Here is a 25,992-nt window from a genome sequence, read left to right as displayed (position 1 = left end):
TGTACTTCCACATATTAGCAATGATCAGCCCTAAAATGAAATTCAGAAAACAATTACATTTATAATTGCTTTTATAAATGCAATTTATAATCTTTTAATAATTTATAATTGCATTTATAATCCTTTGGTTATAAATAAAAAATAAAATGAGTAAATTTAACAAAATAAGTGAAAGACCTATATACTGAAAACTACAAAATACTGTTGAAATAAATTTAAAAAGACCCAAATAAATGGAAAGATAATCAGAAGCTCATGACTCAGAAGATTTAATATTAAGATGGTAATACATCCCAAAGCAATCTCTAGATTTAATGTAATTCCTATCAAAATCTCAGCTGCTTTTTTTTTTTGAAGAAACTGATGAGCAGATCCTAAAATTCATTTGGAAATGCAAGGAATGCAGAATAGTCAAAACAGCCTTGAAATAGAACAAAGTAAACATCACAACAAAGCAACATTGATCAAGGCACTGTGGTACCGGCATAAGGTTAAGGTCAATGGAATAGAGTCAAGTGCCCAGAAATAAACCTGTACATTTTTGGTCAATTGATTATAAATAAGGGTGCCAAGATAATTCAATGGGGAAAAATAATGTTTTCAACAAATGGTGCAGAGACAACTGGATATCCACAGGCAAAAGAATGCGGGCTCTTATACCACACACAAAACTTAACTCACAACAGATCAAAGATCTACACATAAGAGCTGAAATTATAAAATGCTTATCAGAAACCAGGTGTAAATCTCTGTGATCTTGGATGAGGCGATGGCTTCTGAGATGTGACAGCAAAAGCATAAGTAACAAAAGGAAAACCCAGATAAATTGCTGGACTTCATCAAAATTAACTTTTGTGCTTCAGAGGACACTATCCAGAAAGTGAAAGGACAGGATGGAAGAGTTTTTGCAAATCAGCCGGCATGGCGGCTCACACCTGTAATCCCAGCACTTTGGAGGCCGAGGTGGGCGGATCACGAGGTCAGGAGATCAAGACCAGCCTGATCAACGTAGTGAAACCCGTGTCTACTAAAAATCCAAAAATTAGCTGGGCGTGGTGGTGCGCGCCTGTAGTCCCAGCCACTCGGGAGGCTGAGGCAGGAGAATGGCGTGAACCCGGGAGGCGGAGCTTGCAGTGAGTCAAGATTGGGTCACTGCACTCCAGCCTGGCGACAGAGCTAGACTCTGTCTCAAAAAAAATAAAAAGAAAAAGAAAAAAGAGGCCGGGTGCGGCGGCTCAAGCCTGTAACCCCAGCGCTTTGGGAGGCCAAGACGGGCGGATCACGAGGTCAGGAGATCGAGACCATCCTGGCTAACACGGTGAAACCCCGTCTCTACTAAAAAATACAAAAAACTAGCCGGGTGAGGTGGCGGGCGCCTGTAGTCCTGGCTACTCGGGAGGCTGAGGCAGGAGAATGGCGTAAACCCGGGAGGCGGAGCTTGCAGTGAGCTGAGATCCGGCCACTGTACTCCAGCCTGGGCGACAGAGCAAGACTCTGTCTCAAAAAAAAAAAAAAAAAAAGAAAAAAGAAAGTTTTTGCAAATCACATGAGGATCCAGTATTCACAATATACATATAAACTCCTGGCTAGGAGTGGTGGCTCATGCCTGTAATCCCAACACTTTGGGAGACCGAAGCATGAGGATTGCTTGAGGCTAGGAGTTCGAGACCACCATGGGCAACACAGTGAGAGCTCGTCTCTACAAAAAATTTTAAAAATTAGCCAAGCGTTGTGGCGTGTGCCTGTAGTCCCAGCTACCTGGGAGGCTGACGTGGGAGGAGGCTTGAGCCCAGGAGTTTGAGGCTGCAATGAGCTATGATCGTGCCACTGCACTCAGCCTGGGTAAGAGCAAAAGCCCATCTCTAAAAGAGAGAGAAAAAAACGGTTACAACTCAAGACAAATATTCAATTAAAAATAGGCAAGAGATTTGAACAGACTCCTCTCCAAAGAAGGTACACAAACGGCCCGTGAGCACAGATGTTCAGTACCCTCGACGCTGCTGTGGACATGTGTGCACGAGCTTCCACATGGACAGGTTTTCACCTCCTTTGTTTTATACGTCGGAGGGGAACTCCATGGATGGACCCTGAAAACAGAATGCCAAGTGCAAGAAGCCAGGCACAAGAGGCCACATGTCGTATGAAAAGCCAGAAACAGAAAGCAGATGAGTGAACGGTTCACTGGCCTTTGTGTTTGTGTTAAAAACAACATTTGCATAAAAGTGGGTTTCCCAGAGTTCCTCTGAGTGGTCGCCTCCCAGGTGGGGAATGCAAGCTCTGAAAGCTGAGCTGCAAGCACACGCTGTCAGTGCTGAACCCCGCACCACCACATGCACTGGCCTCACGAGGACTCGCAGATGCCCTCTGGAGCAGGGCTGCTGCCTGTGTTCACATCTCCGGGCCCGAGGGCCTCTTCTACGAGGACAGACCCGTCACCAGATGACGACGAACCCTGTCGCAGCAGCACGGCCAGACCTTCAGGGCATTTCAATGTGCCATTTCTTTACATCAAACACAGTAATAGCCAAAGCACGGTTACTGCCCAGACCCACGCCCACTCTGCTGTCCTGAGACACTGGCAGAGGGAGAAGGTGCTAATGGCCAGTGCACTGGGCCCAGCTCTCTAGTTCAGTGCATAGTTAAACTGGTTTGAAAATTTCTCGTGCTTCTTCTGGTCCATCTGGTTCATGGCTGTCACGACCCTCCGCACAGCTGCTCTGTGGGGAAACAAGGCAAGATGTGACCTGGGAGGCTTCCGCCAGGGGCCTGGGCTCCCAGTGGTGGCATCACCAGGGTTACGCACTGGTCCTGGGGCAGCTGCTGCCCTTGGATGCTAACTGCCTGTGGGTGCCACCCTCAGAGAAAGATGGGCGACGGGACCCTTGGCCCTGTTCCAAGACAGAGGCAGGCTTGGAAAGGGCCACCCAGGTCCCAGAGCTGGGGTCTGTGGCGGGTGGTTCTGCGTGGTGAAGGTGGCCCCAGCCCCACCTTGGCACTTCTCCTGTGGCCTCCCACACTCCACGATGAGGGCACAGCTTCCCTCTTGGTCTCCTGGGGAGTGGCCTTGCAGGAGATGCAGCCAGGAGGCATCAGGACGGCCCTGCCCACGGCTGCACACACAGCTCTACAGCCAGGGATGGAAATGTGGAGGGCCGTAGCAGGGAGGGCATGGGCAGGGCAGGCACTCCGGGGAGCGGGATGAGGTGTGCTGTGCTGACCAGTTCAGGTGCCACGACACACGAGGGTGTGGAGCCAGCAGGGCCTGAGGCCACAAGGTGGTGAAACCTCCGCTCAGCTGTGGCCCTGTGGGGCTGCCAGGCACTGCTATGGGGGCCCCTCAAGGCAGGGTTTCGCCTGTGGTCACCCCAGGTCCTTTCTGTGGGGAGGGCTCTGGGCCACACAGCTGCTGTGAAGAGCCAGCTCCTGCCATGGGCTTCACTGTCCCCATGAGACACAGGGAGGAGGCCTGGCACGGGGCCACTGGCCGTGCCTGCTGCTGGGCATCAGCACCCAGGCTGGCCTCTGCCCCTGGCTGGTCCACAGGAAAACAGCCTCATCGTGAGCTACCAGGGGCCGAGGCGCCTTGTGTGGTTGGCTGACGTGATGGGTCCAGCTCTGTGCCAGGGGCCCCAGGCAGCCTCTCCGCAGCCCCCACCAGCACCCCTGCCCCACCCAAGCAAAGCTGTGGATGCACCACCCACAAGCCCAGGGGATGCGTGGTCTGAGCGCTGCGAAGGCGCCTCCCGCCCGAGCACACTCAGGCCGGTGCAAGGTCATGCTGGCCAGGAGGGGCCGCCTCTGCCCGGCGCACTCAGCACCTTCCGGGGTGTCCAAGGGAGGGTCTCTGGGACAGCGATGGGTGGGGCCACCTCACTGGCGCTACCAGATAAACCTGCACCAGCAGGGACTTGGCACAGATGTGGGAGGGAGTCAGCAGCCTCAGGTGGCTTCTAAGCAAGCATTCTGGATTTTCTTGGGCGAGAAAAAGGCAATGTGAAGACAGAAACACAAGGCCGTGTGGGTGGCTGATGCCCCAGCGGACAGACCGCATGCAGGGATGTCGGGCTGGTGGGCTTTGCACTCTGGCCCTGCCGAGGCCTCACCAGTCACACAGGCCCACGCTGGGCTGCAGAGACACCAGGTCAGCCTCCCAGAGCCAGTGCTCAGAGCAGCCACGCTGGGACTGGGCTCTGCTGGGGCTGATGCGTGGACCTCTGTTGTGGCCACCTTTGCAGTCACCACCCTCCCTGAAGTCACCGCTGCAGAAATACGCAGGCACTGACCTGGGGGCACAGCCAGGCAAGGGAGAGACGAGGGGGCTCACTCTGTACCAGCCGAGGCCTGTGTCATGACACGGCTCCCCCAGGAAGCGAGGATGACGGTGCCTGGCAGTCGAGCCCCTCTTATCCTGGGGAATGCTCAGGGGCGTTCCTGACCAGACCCTGCCTGCTGCCCCTGCTGGCTGGCACTGCCCCTCCCAGGGGAAGGGGTGGGTGGTCCCCCAGGGGAACTCAAAGCAGGGGAGCCCCTGGAGGCCCCAGGTCCCTGGAATATCTTGGAGCTCAGATGGCCCCCTCCCCCGAACACCCTCACGTTGGGGCCACGCGGTGGGAGGTGGCCCAGCAGCCACTCTTACTTGGCGAAGACTTTTCTCCCGATGCGAGCGCGGGCCGTGTCGGCCTGAGCCTTCAGGTTGGTGAGGCTGGGGTACCTCCTCTTCTTCCCCCTGCCTTTCCCGCTGTACCTGGACGAGCCAAGATCCTGCCCTGTGGCTGCCTCCACGTCTCTCATCAACTCAGGGTCCTGCCATTCTGCAAACAAAACTCACGCACTTCAGGAAACAGCTGGCACTGACCACAGCCCGTCTTGCCCGAGGCCCCCAGGAGGGGCTCCTGGTCTCGTCCTGACAGCAGGGCCGGGGGGGCTTGCCTACAGCCGTACCCTGGCACCAGCAAGCCCGAGAGGAAGCTCGGCGGGCAGGGTTCCCTGAGCAACAGGCTGGGGAGGGTGGGCACGCTGGTCCCCGTGGGGTGAAGGCGACACAGAGCTCGTCCCCACCGCCCCACACCCCCACAGGCCCCTGCCGCCCAGATATGGGGAGCCGGGGCTGGGCCCAGAGGCCACTGCTAGGGCACCCATGGACCTCCCAGGCTGGAAGGCCAAGGCCAGCGGTTGGCGGTTGGTGCCATCCGCAAGCTACTTCCTTGCCTACGGGCTGGACCGTGCCCCACTAGGCCAACTGTGCCCTGCTGGACCTGCCTGCTGGTGGGGAGGTATGTGCGGCAGGGCTGGGCCAAGCATGATACTCAGCAAAGGGCTTTTCTTTTTCGTTGATCCAAAGATGACCTGGCCTCAGGCCTCAGAAATGCAGGGTGGGGCTCTCCTAGACAGAACTGCCCTTCCCAAGCAAGCCAGGCGTTGTCTGCTTGAGGCCCTGTGGCCGTGAGGGGACACAAACGTCACCAGCCCCACTAAGCAGCCTCCCAGGCTGACAGCACCCACTGTGCAGATGGGCACCGAGGCCCTCAGGGGTCACTGGCCCAGGCTTCCCGTGGGGTTCCCCACACAAGACAGAGGAAGGCCTCCACCAGGCGTGGTACTGGTCGGGCTCAGAGAGGCCACCCAACGGGACAGTGATGGCCGAGGGATTCACAGACAACCCCGGCTCGCAGAAGGGGGCTGGGCACTGATGCTCCAGAGGCAGCTGCTCCTGCAGACAGGACCCCATGAGCTGAGTCAGTGGGACCAGGCCACGGGGGCGACCAGGCCACGGAGGCACATCCCTGAAGGGATGCCTACGCCTTGGACTGATGGCCAGGCCTCCCAAGCGGATTCTTTGAAGTGAAGGAATACGGGGCCCACAATTCAGATACAGGAACGATTAATCCAAGATTAAGGAAAACTGTCCAAACAGTTTATCTCCCAGTAATAAGAAGGCGTCACAGTTTAGGAACCCAGTGAATGGAGCAATTGTTTAAACACAACGAAAAGGCGCCGGCACCCAGTAGAGATGGAGCGAGCGTCTCAGTGAAATGAAGGAGCAATTTAAAAGCCTTTGAGGAAAATCAATAGATGCTGGGAAGCGCCTTCCTGGGCGCTGACGGGCCCTGCAGCACACGCACATTGTCACTGAGGTTAGCGCCAGGGAAAGGAAAATTGCGCCGTGCGCGAGGGAGGCGGGGATCAATACTGTAGTTAGTAAAGAGATGCTATTTCACATCTGACTGGCCAGCGCTGGCCGCAGCCCGCGGCCTGATACCTGTTTGTTAACAAGTCACCAAGGGCTGGAAAACCAGATACTCTTCAGGGTTGACACAAAAAATAGGCACTTAATTTGCTCCTGAGTGTGAGCCCCCAGGGAAGGCCTCACCCAGAGACGAGCAGGTCAGGGCCCTCCCTCCGCCCAGGGCCGAGCTGCTGCCTCTGGGCTTCAGGCTGCACTCAACATCCGCCTCTCATGACCGGAGTGCAAGATGCCCAGGAGCCACGACAGAGACGGCTTGGAAGGGCCCCCGGGCCCCCAGCACTGCTCTTCAAGACAAGGTATGACCCCCGCTTCAGGCCAGGGCCAAGCTGCAGGCGTGGCCACTCTCCAGAAGGGATTGAGGCTGGGCAGGGCTCACACCTGTCATCCCAGCGCTGTGGGAGGTGAGGAGGAGAATCGCTTGAGTCCAGGAGTTCACGACCAGCCTGGGCAATACAGTGCCACTCCACCTCCACCAAAAATAAAAATACAAAACTTGGTCGGGCACGGTGGCATGGTAATTCCAGCTACTCGGGAGGCTGAGGCAGGAGGACGGCTTGAATCTGGGAGGCCATGATTGCGCCACTGCACTCCAGCCCGGGTGACAGAGAACGACCCTGCTTCAAAAAAAAGCCAAATCAGATTGAAAAAGGAGAGAGAGAGGGTCTGAGGCTGGCCAGGGCCTCTAAAAACAAAGTCTTCCTTGGAAAACAGAAACGCACCCCCACCCGGGGATGAGCCTTCGGGAGGCATGGGGGGCAGATGAGCCCGGGGGGAGGCAGGGCAGACAGATGGGCCCTGCTGATGTGGCAGTGCTGCCCCACAGTGGCCTTGCCGTCCAGAGCCTCCGGGCACCCGCACTCCTGCTGCCATAGCAGTGGCCACACGCCTCCTGGACAGAGATTTGACCACTTGCACACTGAGGCAGGTGCGGGGCATGGCTGAGGAGGCCAGAGGGGTTCCTGGAAGTCACTCCGGGCTCAGCCCAATCAATTCTCTCGCCTCAAGGCCTTCACCTGCCTGAAAACACGAGGAAGCAGGACCCAGCCACACAGATGGCACCTGTGGCTTCGGGGCCCTGGGTGCCCACCTCCCGGTCGGGGTCTCATGAACACGTAACTCCCCCTGAAGCCGGAGACTCCTCTGGAGCTCCCAAATCCAAGACCCTCGGGGCAGCATCCCCTCCTGATTCCACCAGTTACGACCGAGGGGCGTGTAGCTCTGTGGACTGAGCTGGCAGAGTGGGTGCTCTATGACTGCAGACGTGCCCCAGGCAGCCAGTGGCAGAGTCCTAGGCTGTGCCTCCCACGGCGCCCGCCCCACCTGCCTGCCCAGACCTACCCGGGCGCTCCTGCTTCTGCAGCTGCCGCCGCTGCTCGCGAGCCCTGTCCTCCGGGTCGAGTGGCCTCCCTTCGTCATCCCTTGGAATGATCTTCCCGTGGAAAGGGCACTGCACAGCGAGGACATGGTGGCTGACAGCGGGGAGGGGTCCACCCGCCTCGACCACCTGCCCCCACCGCGATTCAGGCACAAACAGCGACCAGGGAGGGCAGCATCGCAGAGCCAAAGTGTACACAACCCTGGAATCCTCAGGGGAGGGCGTCCTGAGAGTCGTGTGGGTGGCTCTGTCCTCCCCCTGGAGCCGGGAGCTCTTGGGCAGCTGTGGAGAGTTTGGGCCTCTCTCACGCCAGCACGGCCACAGCAACCCCCCTGCACCATGCCCAGCTGCCAGGCTGGGAGCTGCCCTGGCCCCCCGGCCTCTCCTCACTTTTGAGGAGCCTAGGCCCAGCACAGACCCGGGCTGCAACCATGGAGGACACTGTGTGTCTCGGCCCCTGGAGAGTCCCCAGGCCATGTACCCAAGTGTCAGACTTCAGGGCCCTGGGCAGGAGCCCCAGACACCATTCTGATGGCCAACAGCTAAGAAATTTCTGCCCACCACGGACAAGCCCCTTCCATGGGCTTCTCAGTGCTTCCCCACCCAGGGCAGGGGCAGGTGGGGCTCAGCACCCCTCCGGCTGCTCCACCCTGGTCCAGCCCACGCCCACCCCTGCCCTCAGGCCACGGCCTCACCTTCAGCCGATCTTGGCGCTCACAGAGCCGGCCGTCTGGCCTCGGGGCGCGACACCGGTGCTGCACAGGCTCAAACCTCCCTGCAAAAGTGATGTGGCGGCTCCGGAGCATCTCGGAAACGTCGGCATTGACCACTTCCTCCTCCACCTCGCTGGGCTTCCAGAAGCGGTGCTCGGAGTCAGATCTGCAGACAGAGCCAGAGGCCCTCAGAGCATCTGCAGGGATCCCAGAGGAACGTGGCCAAGGTGGTGCAGGCACAGGAGAAGGCCAAACCACCGCAGCCCAGCCACCCCACCCTGCGGACAGCACCCAAGCAGGAGAACACGGTCACTCCTGCCTGGGTCTGAATTCTGACGCCACATGAACCAGCTGCGAGACCATGGGCACAACTGCCACCTGCAGGATGGGCTCTCCCTACAGGGCAAGGGCGATAGCTGCTGGGTCCCTGAGGCATGACCTTGAAGGTTTACGGGACATGCACACGAAGGTCGTCTTTCCACTGCAGGAGCGTAAGGACAGGGCGGTAGCACACTCAGGAAAAGGAGTGGAGGCTGTTCAGCCCTCGGCAGCACAGAGGGACCAGGGGCTGGAGACCAGACTCCGCGGCCCTGGGTTTCCCAGGCGTCCCAGGTCTCCCAGGCGGGTCCGGTCCCATGTTCTGCTGCTGTCACCAGCCTGATTAGAGATGCTTTCCTGTGGATGCCACAGGATGGGGGAGATGGGTGTGCTGGCCTCAGAGGAGGCTGGCCTCAGAGAACTATGCCCCCTGCCCACCTGGATGCCCAGGCAGAGGAGAAGTGTCTGAGGGGAACTCACACAGACCCGACTGTCCCTGTGCTGCCACCAGGCCTCCTTCTAGGGCATACAGCCACACTCGGGGCCAGCAGGAACTGGGGAGGACAGATGGACAGTGCCAAGGGCTCCCAGTGATGAGAGACACCACTCACCGCCTGCTGACTGGGGAACGGTTGGCTCTGCCCAAGGCTCCCGGGCTGCCACACCCTGTGCCCGAGGGTGCTGGAGGAGCAGAGCCCAGCAGCCCTGCCCTCGCCCCGGGTCCACAGACAGGAGCACGGCCCCAGGCACGGCCCACACTAGGGAGAAGGACTAGCAGGAGGCCCTGCCCTGGGGCTGCCTGGACCTCATTTCTGCACCCACCTTGGTCTGGGATGAGGCTGGGTTGGGACAAGGCAGTGGGTGGGAACGCAGGCAGAAGGTGCTGCCTGGGGCCTTGGCCCCACTACAGGGAGAGGCATCTGGGGCAAAGCCCTGGTGGGCTGAAGAAGAACACCTGGCCGTGTGCCCTGTGGTCAGGAGGGGTACATGCGGCTCCCCCGAGGGTGCCTGACCGCCTGGCCAAACGCCTCCTGCCACACCAGGAGAGGCCCCGTGTGAGAAGCAGCGATGCCTTCTGCCACCCAGAACTCGGACCAGAGACGCCCCGTGGACCGCACTGACCCGGCGCACAGCAGCCACACCACGGGCTCCACCGCTTCCTCCCCATCCAGGCGCAGGGATACTCCCCTCGGCTGCCCTGGGCTCCCCTCGGCCGAGGACCACTGGCTTTCTTTTTTTTTTTTTTCCAGACAGAGTCTTGCTCCGTTGCCCAGGCTGGAGTGCAGTGGCACGATCTCAGCTCACTGCAACCTCCGCCTCCCAGATTCAAATGATTCTCCTGCCTCAGCCTCCTGAGTAGCTGGGATTACAGGCACCCACCACACCCGGCTAATTTTTGTATTTTTAGTAGTGACAGGGTTTCACCATGTTGGCCAGGCTGGTCTCGAACTCCTGGCCTCAAGTGATCTACCTGCCTTGGCCTCCACAAAGTGCTGGGATTACAGGCATGAGCCACTGCACCCAGCCGGGGCCCGCCAGCCCTCTGTGTACCAGCATGGCTTCATTCTAGTGGTTGCCTGTGGCCACGAGGCCCTCACAGGCAGGGGTCTTTCCAGAGGCTGTGGAGAACAAGCTGTTTCCAGGGCCCAGGGGCGCCAGCCCCATCAGCCCTGTCTCCCACCACGGCCTGGCCAGGCCCTGGCCTCCTGGACTCTCATCGTCTTGACTTCCTGGCTAAAAGGGGTGAGCCCAGGCTCTCCAGATCCCTAAATGCGGCAGAGAGCCAGAGGGCAGGACCCCTCCACTTGGCAAGGGAATGTGGGGTGAGCAGCCTCTGCCATCCTGGCTAGGGGCCAGACAGCAGGAGTGTGGCCCTCAACTGCCTATGGGGCATACATGGCACCCAGGTGCCATCTCCTGCACCAGCCCACGCACCTCCACCCACGCGGCTGACACGGGGCCCTTCCCCAGCCCAGGCCACTGCCATGTTCAGGCTGCAACTCCATCAAGCCGGCCACTGCAGCAGTTTGCAGGCAGTTGGGGGAAACATGAAACCATGAGCTTGATGCACCAGGTGTGTGGTGCTGACGGGCCAGGCAGGTGGAGCATGAAGCCAGGCCTGCCCAGCAGGGCCCTGGTGCCACCCAGGACTAACCGGGTCCTCACCAGGAGCTGTTCAGGCCTCTCTCTCAGCCCAACTGCCCAGGGGGTCAGGGCAAAGCCTGTGGTCCTGGGGACAGGCCAGGCAGGCGGGAAGAGAGCCAGGCATCCGCTTCTAGGTGGGAGCTTTGCTGGGTGTCACCTGCCAGGCTCCAAAACCAAGCGCTGGCCTTGGGGCACCCCTGGTGGCAATGTGTGGCAGGGACGGCTGTTTCTTCCCGACCTCAGCCAACTGCAGTTTGAAGCAGAACAAACTCAGTGGGCCCCAGGGCCGCCTTTAGGGAAGCGGTTTCTCGTCCAGCTGTTCCCACAGGATTGATAACACTCACGTTCCACGGACGGCCCCCGACGCAGCAGCAGAAAGGCTCACAAAAGCCCTGCTGGGCTCCACGAGCTGACTCAGCAGGGGAGGCCCATCCCTGTGCCCCTCCAGGTGCCCGGAAGGTGGGGCAGAGCTGGGAGGTGGGGCCAGCTTCCTCAGACCCAGGGAGGCCTGGCAAGCCAGCAGCCCCTCCTCAGGCTGGGACCCTGGCTGTGTGCCCTGGTCGACTTCAGACACATGGGGACTCACTTGAGGATCTTCCCGGCTGTGGGGAGCTCCTGGCCCCAGTAGTGCAGGTCCACGCCGTAGGGCACCACGGGCGCCCGGGCCCGCTCTGCTGCCAGCTTCTGGGCCTCCTGTGGCTCTGACAACACTCTGGGGGGGCTACAGAAACAGAGCAGGACATCCTGACTGTGTGCTGCTGGTGCTTGCCACAGCCACCCGCCTCTCCCTCTCTCCACCCTCACAGCACGGCCAGGGCCTCAGGTCGGCTCAGGTGGGCAATGGATTCCACCACACGACACCCGGGCCTCAGAGCCACCACTGAGGTCCTGTGAGAAGCTCTGGGCCCTGGCTGGCCTCTGGTCTGCAGTTCTTTGCCCTGGCCCAGGGGTGACCTGACACCTGCCTCTCAAACCCTAGCCCTGGGGGCTCCTCTCAGAGGCACGAGCAGTGTCTGGAAGGGTATTTGTTGGCCCAGCCCCACACAGGCTCCAGCTGATGCTGGCACTGACAAGCCCAAACATGGCACCAACAGTGCTCACCCGGCCGGGGGTGCAGATCCCAGGCTTCCGCCAAGATATCCAGAGAAGGCACTGAGCAGCCTGTCGAGGCCAGCCAGTGCTCTGGGCAGAGGTTGTGGCAGTGCCAGGCAGGGGCTCAGCACAAAGGACACTGGGAGTCACCTGGCAGACGAAGGTGGGGGCAAGTGTTTCCGGAGCCACCGCAGCTGAGCAGCCGCAGACGTGGGGTCCGACGCCTCCTCGTCTTTCCTCATCCTTGTCCGCAAGCCCCGCACAGCTGTGTCTTTCTCTAGTGTTGCCTCCAGCCCTGAAACAGACACGTGTCCACTCCCTGCCACCACTCCCACAACCCGCCAGGCACATCCGCGAGACTGGGCAGTTAGGATGCGTCTACGCGTTAGCGTGTTCCATCTTCCGACAGTCCTGAGGTGGGTGCCTGCTATCTGAACCTCACGGGTGAGGGTGAGGCCCGGAGCAGCAGCTCAGGCCACGCTCTGCCAAACATGGCGTGCGTTGGGGGCTCCGGCCGTCTTGCCTTGTGGCCATACAGTTCACGCACTGTGCTACCTGGCTTTGCAGAAGGGCCAGCCTGAGCAGATGGATTTGCCAGGCTGTAAAGAAGCTGGGCAGCAGCAAGAGCCCAGACTGCCCAGCACTCTGTGCCCGTGAGATGTAGGCAGCCTGCAGCCCTCCCCAGCCCCCAGGCCTGAGGCGGCAGCCACTTGGAAAGGCCACCCACGGGGTGTCCACATGGTCCTCAAGGAGAAGAGAACGCACACTTCCACACAGGGTTTCAACCCACGTCTCACGCCGAGGTAAAACCGCGATGTTAGCGGGGATTCCAGCCCCTGCGTCCCCACAGAAACACCTGGGGCTGTACCACAGCTTCAGCAGGCGCCTCTGAGAGCCACGGCCCTGGCCCTGGCAACTCCCTCCCTCTGTCTGCCAGGCAGAGGCTGAGTTCCAATGAGCAAGATGCCGTCCCGGAGTGCCTGTCGCAGAGGGCCCAGCCCGCCGCCAGCAAGACAAGGCCATGGCGCTGTATCTCACCAACGTCCCACAGAGACAGACAGGGACGAGGCCACCAGCCCCTGGCCTCCGCAGCCCAGCGTGCACCCAGGGTCCCCGGAGCAGGACAAGGAGATTCTCCAACACTGCTGGGCCCTGACCTGCCTCTCCCCTCACCTGCCTCTCCCCTCCTCCTGTACCACGTCCTGGGCTTGGCTCTCAGGCTGCCCCGCGGGGCTCACCCTGACCCTGATGGCGCCTCTCGGTCAGGGCAGGGGCCTATACTCCCTAGTGGCTGTCTGAGCTGGTGTCCTGGGACATCAGGATGGCAGGGGGCACAGGAGGTGCCAGCAGGCTATGGGTTAGGACAAAGGGCACCACCCACCTCCCCAAACCTGCTGTAGGAGCAACTAAGGCCTGCACTTGAGCCTGTCCACCCCTGTGGGCTGCCGGTCGGCAGGGCTCAAGACCCCAGAGGAACCTGGACTGCAGGGAAGCCAGACTTTGGAGAGCTGGCATGGAAGAAAGAAAACGGAGCGAGCAAGGCATCCTGGCTGGGGCAGAATCCACAGAAAGAAAATGGACCCAGCAAGGCGTCCTGGCTGGGGCAGAATCCACAGAAAGAAAACGGACTGAGTAAGGCGTCCTGGCCACGGCAGAATCCACAGAAAGAAAACGGACCCAGCAAGGCGTCCTGGCCACGGCAGAATCCACAGAAAGAAAACGGACCTAGTAAGGCATCCTGGCCGCGGCAGAACCCACAGAAAGAAAACGGACCGGCAGCCCGGGCGAGGAGGTGCACAGCCCATGTCATGCTCCCCAGAAGCTACGAAGACAGAGCAAGAGGCCAGGAAGGGAGGGGGGAGGGGGGATCCTGAAGACGCCTCCACTAAAGACGAAGGGCAAGGAAAACTGTCAGGTGCAGAGGACTTGCTGGATGGCTGAGGGGACGGGCCACAGCAAGAGTGAGACACAGGTGACTGCAGACAGCGAGGGAGGAAGCACGGAGGACCCTCTTAAGAGCTCCAAGGGGTGAGGGGGACGCGCGGGTGTCAGCATCCTCGTCTCTCTTAAAACCCCGGAGGAGACAGAAATAATTGGAGCGCAGAAAATAGTTGAAGAAACAATGAGCCACGTTTTCCTGGAATTGGAAGGCTCACTGAGAGTCAACGGAGACAGAGGAAAAACCATGGCTAGAGGCGCTACAGGAAAACCAAAGAACACCAGGGCCTGAGACAGTTAACACCGAGCACTGAGGTCAACCCGACTGCCTGAAGGATACAAAGAATTGATCCTGGGTGTGTCTGTGAGGGTGCTGCCAAAGGAGACTAACAGGAGTCAGTGTGCTGAGGAAGGCAGACCCACCCTTCATCTGGTGGGCGCCATCTAATCAGCTGCCAGCAAATATAAAGCGGGCAGAAAACCGTGAAAAGCAGAGACGGGCCTCGCCTCCCCGCCTACATCCTTCTCCCGTGCTGGATGCTCCCTGCCCTCCAACATCGGACTCCAGGTTCTTCAGTTTTGAGACTCGAACTGGATCTCCCTGCTCCTCAGCCTGCCGATGGCCTACTGGGGGACCTTGTGGTCATGTAAGTTAGCTGATACTTTCAAAGAAATAAAAATTCTATTGACACAAGATTTTCAACAGCAACTGTGAATGATAGATCTTAGAAGGTCACTTTGAAAGTGCGGAAGGAGAAGTTCAAGCTCAGAGTTTTAGAGCCAGCTAAACGATCGCTTCTTGTGTAGACAGAGGACGATGACCTCATGGAGACAAGTCCTTTTGAGGTATGCCATGGTGAGGTCCGCTTTGAAAACACCTTCACAGCCAGTAGTCACAAAGAAAAGCCGGGGGGGTGGAGCAAGACATGGGCAGTGCCCTGAGACATGAGCACTGAGTGTGCAGAGACGCGGGAGGTGAGTGCCCTGAGACGCGGGAGGTGAGTGCAGAGACGCGGGAGGTGAGTGCAGAGACGCGGGAGGTGAGTGCAGAGACGCGGGAGGTGAGTGCAGAGACGCGGGAGGTGAGTGCAGACATGCGGGAGGTGAGTGCAGAGACGTGGGAGGTGAGTGCAGAGACGAGGGAGGTGAGTGCAGACATGCGGGAGGTGAGTGCAGACATGCGGGAGGTGAGTGCAGAGACGCGGGAGGTGAGTGCAGAGACGCGGGAGGTGAGTGCAGAGACGCGGGAGGTGAGTGCAGAGACGCGGGAGGTGAGTGCAGAGACGCGGGAGGTGAGTGCAGAGACGTGGGAGGTGAGTGCAGACATGCGGGAGGTGAGTGCAGAGACGTGGGAGGTGAGTGCAGAGACGAGGGAGGTGAGTGCAGACATGCGGGAGGTGAGTGCAGAGACGCGGGAGGTGAGTGCAGAGACGCGGGAGGTGAGTGCAGAGACGCGGGAGGTGAGTGCAGAGACGCGGGAGGTGAGTGCAGACATGCGGGAGGTGAGCGCAGAGACGTGGGAGGTGAGTGCAGAGACGAGGGAGGTGAGTGCAGAGACGCGGGAGGTGAGTGCAGAGACGCGGGAGGTGAGTGCAGACATGCGGGAGGTGAGTGCAGACATGCGGGAGGTGAGTGCAGAGACGCGGGAGGTGAGTGCAGAGACGCGGGAGGTGAGTGCAGAGACGCGGGAGGTGAGTGCAGAGACGTGGGAGGTGAGTGCAGAGACACGGGAGGTGAGTGCAGAGACGTAGGAGGTGAGTGCAGACATGTGGGAGGTGAGTGCAGAGACACGGGAGGTGAGTGCAGAGACGTAGGAGGTGAGTGCAGAGACGCGGGAGGTGAGTGCAGAGACGCGGGAGGTGAGTGCAGAGACGTAGGAGGTGAGTGCAGAGACGCAGGAGGTGAGTGCAGAGACTCAGAAGGAACACTGAGCACATGACTTTGTAAAGCTGACTCCCGCCTGTCCCTACCCAAACGCAAGTGTTCATATCAACCAGAATGAAGTTGGTTCTGGACGACTCAATGTGACGGGGTGGAAGGAGGCCACACATGGGGAAAGGGTGCTGGGTGATTTGTCTTATGCAGGAAATAGTACAGTAATGGAGAAACGCTAGAAACAAACAGTGAATGGTACATATGTGTGTAAATCCTTTCCACAACAAGGAGTGACCATCCGAAGAATAAAAACCAGCGGAACAACGGGGCACATAAACGGTGGGAGAAAGGAGGAAACGAGGCAAGGACGGTGGCTGAAGTCGGAGAGGAAGTGCGACGGGTGGACGCACGACAGGCCGCCAGATGCGTCTTCTGAAGACTTTGTAACAACCATTAATTAAACAGATTCAGATTAATGAAAAGACAGACTCCGGAGTGGACGTCTTTAGCAATATGCCATCTAAAGAAGACCCACTTAGGGCCGGGCGCGGTGGCTCACGCCTGTAATCCCAGCACTTTGGGAGGCCGAGATGGGCGGATCACGAGGTCAGGAGATCAAGACCATCCTGGCTAACATGGTGAAACCCCGTCTCTACTAAAAAATACAAAAAACTAGCCGGGCGAGGTGGCGGGTGCCTGTAGTCCCAGCTACTCGGGAGGCTGAGGCAGGAGAATGGCGTAAACCCGGCAGGCGGAGCTTGCAGTGAGCTGAGATCCGGCCACTGCACTCCAGCCTGGGCGACAGAGCGAGACTCCGTCTCAAAAAAAAAAAAAAAAAAACAAGACCCACTTAATACAATGGTTAGTGAAAAGTTGAAAATAAAGGGATGAAAAAAGATTTACTATGAAAACAGTGACCAAAAGACAGAAGAGGTCCTATGTGGGTACTAGAAAAACTAGATTTTAGGTAAAACTAAGAGAGTAAAAGAAGGAATGTTTGAAGATGTAATGAACATGAACAGACACGTAACTTACAAATGCAGAGTCTCAAAACATAAAAAGCAATGCTGAGGGGCTACAGGTGCAGAGACACCCCTGACTGTGGGGGCTTCGGCGAACCCTCTTGGGAAGTGGCCGTTAGGCAGAGAATGAGCCGTATCATGGAGGTCTGTACAGTACAGTCAAAACCACCAAACTAAGAGACACGGTGAGACCTCCTATCTGACACAGTCTGGCTCTGTGTCCCCACACAAATCTCATCCCGTAGCTCCCATAACTCCCACACGTGGTGGGAGGGAGCTGGTGCCTCCTCCCCGTGGTGTTCTCGTGAGAGTGAATGCGTCTCACGAGATCCGACGGTTTTAAAAGCGGGAGTTCCTGTGCACAAGCCCTCTCCCTGCCTGCCGCCATCCACGTAAGATGTGACTTGCTCCTTCTTGCCTTCCACCATGATTGTGAAGCCTCCCCCATCATGTGGAGTGTTAAGTCCAATAAACCTCTTTCTTTTGTAAATTGCCCAGTCTCGGGTATGTCTTTATCAGCAGCGTGAACATGGACTAATACAATATCCAAGTCCTTCTCCAACACACATGCAGAACCGACGAGAGAAAACCAAGTACTAAGTCAACAGGGGCCTCAGTCACCTCCCAAGAATCAGCACCGCCCAGACTGTGTTCTGAGACCACAGAACAGAGCGTCAAAAACAGAGGCCGCCAGAGAGCTCAGACGCCCAGAAACTCATGTACACGTGATCGATTACACACACACACACACACACACACACACACACACACAGGTCCACGCACAGACACGCTCTCACTGAACATGGGTGAGCTGCAGAGCATGCAGGCTTTCTGTCTGTGCAGGCTGACTGAGTATATACACACACGTCCACGTCCACACACGCACGTCCTGACAGGCATGCTGTCACTGAACACACGTGTGCTCACGGCAGGCTTTCCAAGGACACCCACGGTGCCTCCACTTACCTATCTGCATAGCCAGGAATGCTCTGTTTGGAGAAGAACTGGGAGGGGAATGAGGAGGCGTGAGAAGTGGGGGTACTGCAAGGCTGCCTGTGCAGGGGCTCCCTGGGAGGGAAGTGGGTAAGGACAAAGGGCCTTGCTGAGGCCCTTGACAAGCATCCTGGAAACCAAGGAGGGAAAAACTGCTTCTCTGAAAGGGCTCACAGAACTTGGGCAGTCTGGAGCCACCTCTGACTTGGCTACCAGCTCTCTGGGCAGAGGTCAGTCTGGCACATGCAGAAACGCCACACCCTGTGCTCAGGGCTCGCCAGCCTGTGGCTGTGGGCCAAGTCCAGCCCACTGCCTACTTTCGTGAATAGGGTGTTACTGGCACACAGTCGCACCCATCATCTACATGCAGAGACAAGGCCTCGTGTGGCCCCTGAAGCCGAAGAGACTGAGCTCTGGCCCTTCACAGAAGGTGCCTGTCCCACTCAGGAGCTCTTTTGAGCCGTGCACAGCTGCACAACTGCTCACGGCTGCACAACTGCTCACGGCTGCACAACTGCTCACGGCTCCACACCTGCTCACGGCTGCACAACTGCTCACGGCTGCACGCCTGCTCACGGCTGCACAACTGCTCACGGCTCCACGCCTGCTCACGGCTGCACGCCTGCTCACGGCTGCACGCCTGCTCACGGCTCCACGCCTGCTCACGGCTGCACGCCTGCTCACGGCTGCACAACTGCTCATGGCTGCACACCTGCTCACGGCTCCACACCTGCTCACGGCTGCACGCCTGCTCACGGCTGCATGCCTGCTCACGGCTCCACACCTGCTCACGGCTGCATGCCTGCTCACGGCTGCACGCCTGCTCACGGCTGCATGCCTGTGGGGCTGCTCCCATTTCCTGGGTTCCCAGGGGCTGAGAGCAGAGGACGTGAGACAGAGCCACCACAGAGCAGGTGACAGGGCCGGACCTCCAGCCCCGAGGCGTGCATCCAGGAGACACTGGGCAGCCCCTGCTCAGCCCTGGCACTCAATGCCGTGTCCTGGGTTTTACTCACAGACCTGCCAAGTGCCCCTCAGTATTCTGGAAATACACATGACACAGATACGGGCTGTCAGCACATGCGTGCACATACAGGCACGCACACGTACACACACGCACGCACACACACACGCGCACGCACACACGCACGCACGCGCACACACGCACGCACGCACACACACGCACACGCGCGCGCACACACACACACGTGCATGCTCACAGTGAGGCAGGCAAGACTGATAAGTGAACAATGTGACATTTAGATACAATCACAGCCAAAAGATCAATATGAGAATTCCTAAGAGTTACAAGAATGAAATATATTTTTCATCGATTTGTTGTTTTAAACCATTAAAAAGATGGGTAAGCGTGTTACAGCAGGGTAAATACTTAGGGCACTAAAAACACTCCCACTTGCGCATCGCGTGGAAAATCAATCTCACTGACATACTTTCAAAGCAAAACCCCAAAAAGCAGACAGCATTCCTCAGGCACCGAGAGCACGCATTTTCCGGAAGAATAATGACTCCTGGAAAACAAGAGGCCACACGTCGAACCCGGCCTGCCCCGCCCGCACGGCGTCTCACTGAGTCCAGCATCTTGGCTCAAATTCACTCCCACAGTTGTTTTTAGAAAGAATCATAAAAATGTCCAAATCCCCTTTTTTGTTTAAATTGGCCAAGTGGCACCTATTTGCCTGAAGCACCAAAGCAGACAGTGCGGGAGGGAATCGATGGCAGGAAACGGAGAGGCGGGGGCCTCTGCGCCCAGGCGGGCTGCCCAGCGCTGACATTATTGATTTTACCTAGTTCAGCTGGCCTTGTAATTAAAATGTAAATTTGAGAAAGAGATTATGTCCTGACAGAAATGGTAGGATTAAGGGGAAGATAAAGGCCCCTCAGTGAAAATTCAGAGAAAGAAATGAGCAAGCAAAAGAGCACGGGTTTCCTCCATGGTGTGGATTTAGACTAAATCTAACTACTTCAGATTCGCCCACGTTTAATTGAAAAAACAGCGACAGAATATAAACTCGTGTTATGGACTGAGCTGGCCCCGCGTCTGCCCCCACGGTTCCCGTCTGGTTCCTGTCTCCGGCACTCTTAGGGCCCCTGGGGTGTGAAGCTGAGTGGGGCCGGGGGGTCCCCTCTGCACACCCCAGAGGGCAGCTCTGTCACCAGGGCCTGCCCCTCCTTTGGGCCCTCCAGCCCTCGCCTGGGGCTGGTACAGCTGGTGCCGCACACTTGCACCCAGGCGACTCCCAGCAGTGCCGCCGAGGACACCCAGGCCAGGCCTACAGGGGCCGTCGGCACCTTCAAGGCTGAAGGCAGAAGGTGGTCAGCCTTCCCACTTCAAGAAGTCAATCAGTGGCAATAAAACTACCAGGGCCTCTGCCTGCCCCAGGCGAGGCTGTGATGGAGCCCCCAGCTTCTAAGGCACCCTCCCCTCCGCCGGGCATGCGTGGGCCCTGAGAGCAAAGGGGCAGATGCCATGCAGTGGAGGAGGCTCGGAGCCAGCAGAGGAGGGCGCTGTGGGGACCTGCAGCTGCAATGACAAGAACCGGCGGCCAGTGCCCCAGCTGTGCACACTTCCCTGGACCGGGACTGACCCAGCAGGGACAGCTCATCTCTGCTCTGCTAAGCCTGGGGCCTGAGCTGGAGACACACATCTGGAGGTGCCTTCACAACCAGGGTCAGGCTGGGACAGCCCACCGGTGGGGCTTAGTCAGGACTGCCACGCCCAGTGCCTACGAGTGACCCTGTGAGGCTAGGTGTACCTGCAGCAGGGCTGTGTCAGAGCAGGTGTCCCGGCACACCCAGCAGGGGCTGCGAGGCCTGTGCAGCTCGGTCCCTTTGGCTGGACGCTGTTGTGGATGGACTCAGGACCCCTGGGCTCCAGTGGGGAGGGGACGGCCAGGCCTAGTGACGAGTGAGCGCCGCCACCATTGTGTTTGGCCACAGGCCGGAGGGAGCCTCACCTCTTCTGATGAAAGGAGACCGCTCTGTTCTTTGGGGAGAGTCACCTCGTTTGAGTTTCGCTTCTGGCCTTGCTTTGGATAATTTAGAGCCACAAGTCAGGTTTTAGGGGAAGTGGGGATTTCTGCCTTTGAGACGCCACACATCACCCCGTCTGTCTAAGACATGTAACTTCCGCTCAAAGGGCTCAGAAGCCATCGTAACAGGTCCGTGCAGAGACCCAGGGCCAGGAAATGTCAGTGACACTATAGGCCAAGAGTCAGTGCCAGCTCCCAGACTCTGAAGACGCCCAGAAGGGATCCAGGAGATGAGGCAGCCCAGCAGGCCGGGTCAGGGTGGGCCTATGCAGACAAGATGGCTGCCTAGGCCCCGGCTGCAGAATCTCCAGGAGACACCTCTGTGCTTCGACCGGTGCTCCTGGGGCTGGACCCACAGCCTGGTCCACCTGAGGGCAGCCAAGAGCCAGGAAAGAGATTGCAGCGGCCAACAGCGTGCTCAGGCACCCCTAGGGCCCTCATGTCAGGCATGGGGACTCCTGCCCAAGGTGGGGAATCAGCAGAAAGGCCATTTCAGGTGGACGCTGGAGTTGGAAGAACAGAGTGTGTGAGGTGGGGACGGGGGAAGCCCAATGAGGGCACAGCTGGGGCTGGGGCCGGCAGGGGACGGGGTCTGACACAGTGAGGTGGGTGCGGGGAGGGCACAGCTGGGGCTGGGGCCCAGCAGGGGACAGGGTCTGACACAGTGAGGTGGGTGCGGGGAGGGCACAGCTGGGGCTGGGGCCCGGCGGGGGACAGGGTCTGACACAGTGAGGTGGGTGCGGGGAGGGCACAGCTGGGGCTGGGGCCCGGCGGGGGACGGGGTCTGACACAGTGAGGTGGGTGCGGGGAGGGCACAGCTGGGACTGGGGCCCGGCGGGGGACGGGGTCTGACACAGTGAGGTGGGTGCGGGGAGGGCACAGCTGGGGCTGGGGCCTGGCGGGGGACGGGGTCTGACACAGTGAGGTGGGTGCGGGGAGGGCACAGCTGGGGCTGGGGCCCGGCGGGGGACGGGGTCTGACACAGTGAGGTGGGTGCGGGGAGGGCACAGCTGGGACTGGGGCCCGGTGGGGAACGGGGTCTGACGCGGTGAGGTCGGTAGTGGGGAGAGGCGTGTAGGTCCCTCGGCTTCTGCCTGCCTGGCCAGAACCCCTGGAGAAGCAGCACGGGACCCTGGTCCGGAATGGGCCAGGCCACAATGGTGCCCAGAGAGAGGTCCCAGATGGCCCCAGGCATCTGAGGCTTTCTTCCAGACCCTCAAGCTCACACTGACCCCAGGAGCTCAGCCTTCACAGCCTGGGCCCTCACTGGGTGGCCCCGGGTCAGAAGACAGCAGGACCCCAGTAAACAGGACCATACAAATGGAAGATCGTTAGAAGCCTGGTTGTGCTAATCTGGCATGACACCCTTAATGGGTCATAACTTCACACATGAGTTGTCTAATCATCTAAATTCTCTTAACAAATTTACATCTCTTCTTATACTCTGATTCAAACCAACTTGCCCATTTCACACAAAAGCTGAGGGTCTTGTTTTCATTTGCTTCCCCTCCATGCAAACACCACTGTGGGCACTCTGGGGAACTTGAAGAGTAGACCCACCTGGGCCCACGCACCTCCTTGAGGGCCAAAATCCTGGGTGTGGCATGGGAACGTGGCTTTGGGAGGTATTTTTGAAAAACCTAAGCCCTCGATGGCACAGCACAGGCTGTGGCAGCACTCAGCACCTCCCGAGTGCTCCCTGAGAATGACAGGAGCTCCCTGCTGTGGAGGGCACAGCAGCCCTGGGCCCAGACCCGAGTCTGTGGCATCACCAGTGGTGAGGAGGGATGCCTGTGACTAAGCAGGGAGGGGAGCCTGGAGGGTGTGGGGTGGCGGCCCCTCCCACCTGCCAGCAGCGGCTCCTGTAGCTGCGGGAATCACACACACAACCCTCAAGTTCAAGGAGCCCACCAGAGCCCACCCTCGTGCGTGAGGCCTTTCTGTCCCTGAGCAGGGTTGCTGATGGCAGAGGGAGGTCAGGACCTGCCCCGCTGCATCCTTACAGCAGGCCAGTGTGCTGGGGCCTCCACACACAAGAACCAAGAGTAGGATGGCCCCTGCCCCAGACTTGGGCACCTGAGGGCCTGCCTGGCAGAGGAGGACCAGCAGGACCACCAGAGAAGGAGCACACCTCGGGGCAGGCTGCAGGGAGGACCCTAGGCGCGAGACCCCGAGATGGAGCCAGAGCACAGAGGAAAAGCATGCACACGACTTCTCAGCCTCATGGCTACGATCATGGGCAGGAAAAGCAGCATTTTAAACCAAAGCAGCAGTTACCACAAGACGGATCCCAAGGGGCCACATCCTGAGTGGGGGACCCTCCACCCAGGCACCCTCCGACAGGGCCCGCTACTCACCATACTCAGAGTGCAGGTGGTCGGGGATGTGGGGCTCATACCCCTCCTTCTCAGGGACCTCCACAAAGTCCTCATCATCCTCATCTTCCTCCGCATCCCCCAGGGCTTCCGTCTGTGGAAAGACGCCCCAGCACAGATCAACCCCCAGACCCTGTGTATGAACACAGCTCTCAGTGGGCAGAGCCCTGGAAATGCCTTTTTGTTGTGGAACTTTTTCTCCCGCTCAGGGCTCCAGCACCAGCCACAGCTGGACTGCAGTTAGGGTCGTCTCCAAGGCTGCTCTCCTTCCCCAACATCACACCACCTCCGCACTGCCCCTGCGCTTGGGGCTGTTTAGAGTCTACGTCAAAACCACGAACTACAACCCTGGCTGACTCCCCAGGTCCCTGTGGGAGGTGAGGTCCTCATGTGCAATGGCGTCGCACTGGTGCGAGGGCGGCCGCGCCCCCGTGGCTTAGGGGAGTCATGTTCCCACCAGGTGGAGCAGGTGCATCTGCTCTTAGGCAACGGCCAGGGCTAGCTCCCCGTACAGGGTTCTCCCGTGGCGCTGGTGTGACAACAACATGTCAGATGACCGAAAGGGACAAGTACTTCTGGAACATTCTGTCCTTGAGGGCTTGCATGAAAACCACCTCAATTTCCTTTTGACAAGGTCACTTCTCTGCCAGGGTAGGTGTAGGGGATCCCTCACTGAGTCTGGAGAGCCCTCAGGCCACCCCCGCCTCCCTCCTCCCATGAGAAAAAGGCTGCCTGCCCTGAAAAAGCCTTTCTCTTCCCAAAAGCTGCTGCTGTAGTACTGGCTTCTGTGTGCACTCGGTAGCAAGCCCACTGCTTAGTAACATGGCCACACGGTGGGCACCGCCTGCTCCATCCATGTGCTCAGATGCGGCCATGGGCAAACTGTTCTCCGCCTCACCTTCCCACTGGCCTGCATCCTTCCAACAGCCCCACCACGGCCCAGGACAGGGTGTGGGAGCTCACACATAGCCCCCAGGGCACACCATCCTTCCCTGAGAGCCCCGCCTCTGCAGCTCACCCACCACAAACCTGGTGTGGGCTCAGCACAGCAGGGTGGTCATTCCTCACCTTCACCTTCAGCTCCCTCAGGCCAGGAGAGGGGCTGGCAGGGCTGCTAGGGCAGCTGAAGGTCATGCCCCCAGGGTGGCCAGGATGGAGGTGCCCTGGGGTGGCTAGGGTGGAGATGCCCCAGGGTGGAGGTGCCCCGGGGTGGAGGTGCCCCGGGGTGGAGGCGCCTGCGTGGAGGTGCCCGGGGTGGAGGTGCCCGGGGTGGAGGTGCCCCGGGGTGGAGGTGCCCGGGGTGGAGGCGCCTGCGTGGAGGTGCCCGGGGTGGGGGTGCCCGGGGTGGAGGTGCCCCGGGGTGGAGGTGCCCGGGGTGGAGGTGCCCGGGGTGGAGGCGCCTGCGTGGAGGTGCCCGGGGTGGAGGTGCCCGGGGTGGAGGTGCCCCGGGGTGGAGGTGCCCGGGGTGGAGGCGCCTGCGTGGAGGTGCCCGGGGTGGGGGTGCCCGGGGTGGAGGTGCCCCGGGGTGGGGGTGCCCCGGGGTGGAGGTGCCCCGGGGTGGAGGTGCCCGGGGTGGGGGTGCCCCGGGGTGGAGGTGCCCGGGGTGGAGGCGCCTGCGTTCCTGTTCCCACAGCACTACAGCGGAGGGAAACTTCCCGGAAGGGAGATTCCTATCAGAGGAATGCCAAGCAAGGGGACCGTTAACTGGTTTATAAGAGAAAAACCGAAAACCAGAATCACTCCGACACACACCTTCATCTCTAAAAAGCATTCCCAGCATCAACACCTCAAAGGCGCCTGCAATAGCAGCTTTGTTTCCTGAAGGGAGGAAGGACAACTGAAGAGGGGCCTGACCCCTGACCCCCAGGGCAGGAGTCCACATGTTCACCAGAGACGAAGCCTGGGTGAGCAGGAGACCGTGGCTCCACATCCAGCCCCCATAGAGCCAGGCCACACAAGGCCGCGGGGCCCGGGCACCAGCACCCTGCCGGGAGGTGGCTCCCACAGAGCCAGGCGACACAAGGCCGCAGGGCCCGGGCACCAGCACCCTGCCGGGAGGTGGCTCCCACAGAGCCGGGCCACACAAGGCCGCGGGGCCCGGGCACCAGCACCCTGCCGGGAGGTGGCCCCCATGGAGCCGGGCCACACAAGGCCGCGGGGCCCGGGCACCAGCACCCTGCCGGCAGGTGGCCCCGGCACCCGATCGTCAGACCAAGTGCACTTTGTTTGGGAGCAGCCACTGCCAGGCATCTGGGAAGCAGCAGACATTAATCACTGGAAACTGTAATTTTTGTTATCAGTCTAACACTGATCAAAAGGGAAGCCTGTCTCCACCGCTGACCTGTGAAACGTCCCAATTATACTCTTTGGAAATGACGGGGGCACTTAACTCCCGCGCTGAGCAAATGATGGCGATCCATCACGTCTGAATAACAACAAGCCACGGACCTGAAAATTATTTCTGTACAGAATCTGCCAGGAATTTATGAAAGGTGGAGAGCAGCCCAAGGTTTCAGGGCATTACGGTTCTCAGCCAGTGCAGCGCGGATCACACACTAAACAGAATTTATGTGTTTTAATTTTCTAAAAGGTAGATGTGGACCGGGTGCTACAATGCATAACATATAGTGCCAGATTTTAAATATGGGGGTCATTTTCAAAAAATATTATGCTTATTGCTCGCACCCTTGAATTTCATCAGGGACTTTTATCAAATTTTCATTTCCTAAAAAATATTCAACCGCTAAGCTAACTATTAGGAATTATACCTTCTTTCTCCCCAAATAATGGTTCATTTCTGTGATTAAATTAGAAGCCCTGGGTTCCCCTTTGTTCTTAAATTAGTGCTG

At 58.9% G+C, this 25,992-nt stretch overlaps 1 protein-coding gene and 1 non-coding gene across 9 annotated transcripts in view; one reads left to right on the top strand and one right to left on the bottom strand.

Moving 5' to 3' along the window:
* Positions 1-253: 253 nt before the first annotated feature.
* Positions 254-25,992, bottom strand: part of UVSSA (UV stimulated scaffold protein A) — a 41,664-nt gene continuing 15,925 nt past the window's right edge. For 4 of the 8 annotated variants that reach the window (XM_065544653.2, XM_074039198.1, XM_065544652.2 and 1 more), the window contains exons 8-14: positions 23,126-23,237; positions 12,041-12,185; positions 11,385-11,519; positions 8,318-8,501; positions 7,586-7,694; positions 4,637-4,811; positions 254-2,717 (exon numbers count right to left, since the gene is read on the bottom strand). In XM_065544653.2, coding sequence (XP_065400725.1) covers positions 2,624-2,717; positions 4,637-4,811; positions 7,586-7,694; positions 8,318-8,501; positions 11,385-11,519; positions 12,041-12,185; positions 23,126-23,237 — 954 coding nt within the window. In that variant the 3' untranslated portion in view covers positions 254-2,623. Of the gene's footprint in view, positions 2,718-2,988; positions 4,812-7,585; positions 7,695-8,317; positions 8,533-11,384; positions 11,520-12,040; positions 12,186-23,125; positions 23,238-25,992 lie in introns of those variants that run through there. The other 4 variants (XR_012434550.1, XR_012434551.1, XR_010586704.2 and 1 more) reach the window with 4 other exon arrangements.
* Positions 9,247-9,774, top strand: LOC101925818 (uncharacterized). Its single transcript, XR_006698104.2, has one exon. It is a non-coding gene; the product is annotated as an uncharacterized protein (transcript).

The sequence above is a fragment of the Macaca fascicularis genome, chromosome 5 (assembly GCF_037993035.2).
Source record: "Macaca fascicularis isolate 582-1 chromosome 5, T2T-MFA8v1.1".
Taxonomy (NCBI): domain Eukaryota; kingdom Metazoa; phylum Chordata; class Mammalia; order Primates; family Cercopithecidae; genus Macaca; species Macaca fascicularis.
This window is presented reverse-complemented; position numbering and strand designations above follow the sequence as displayed.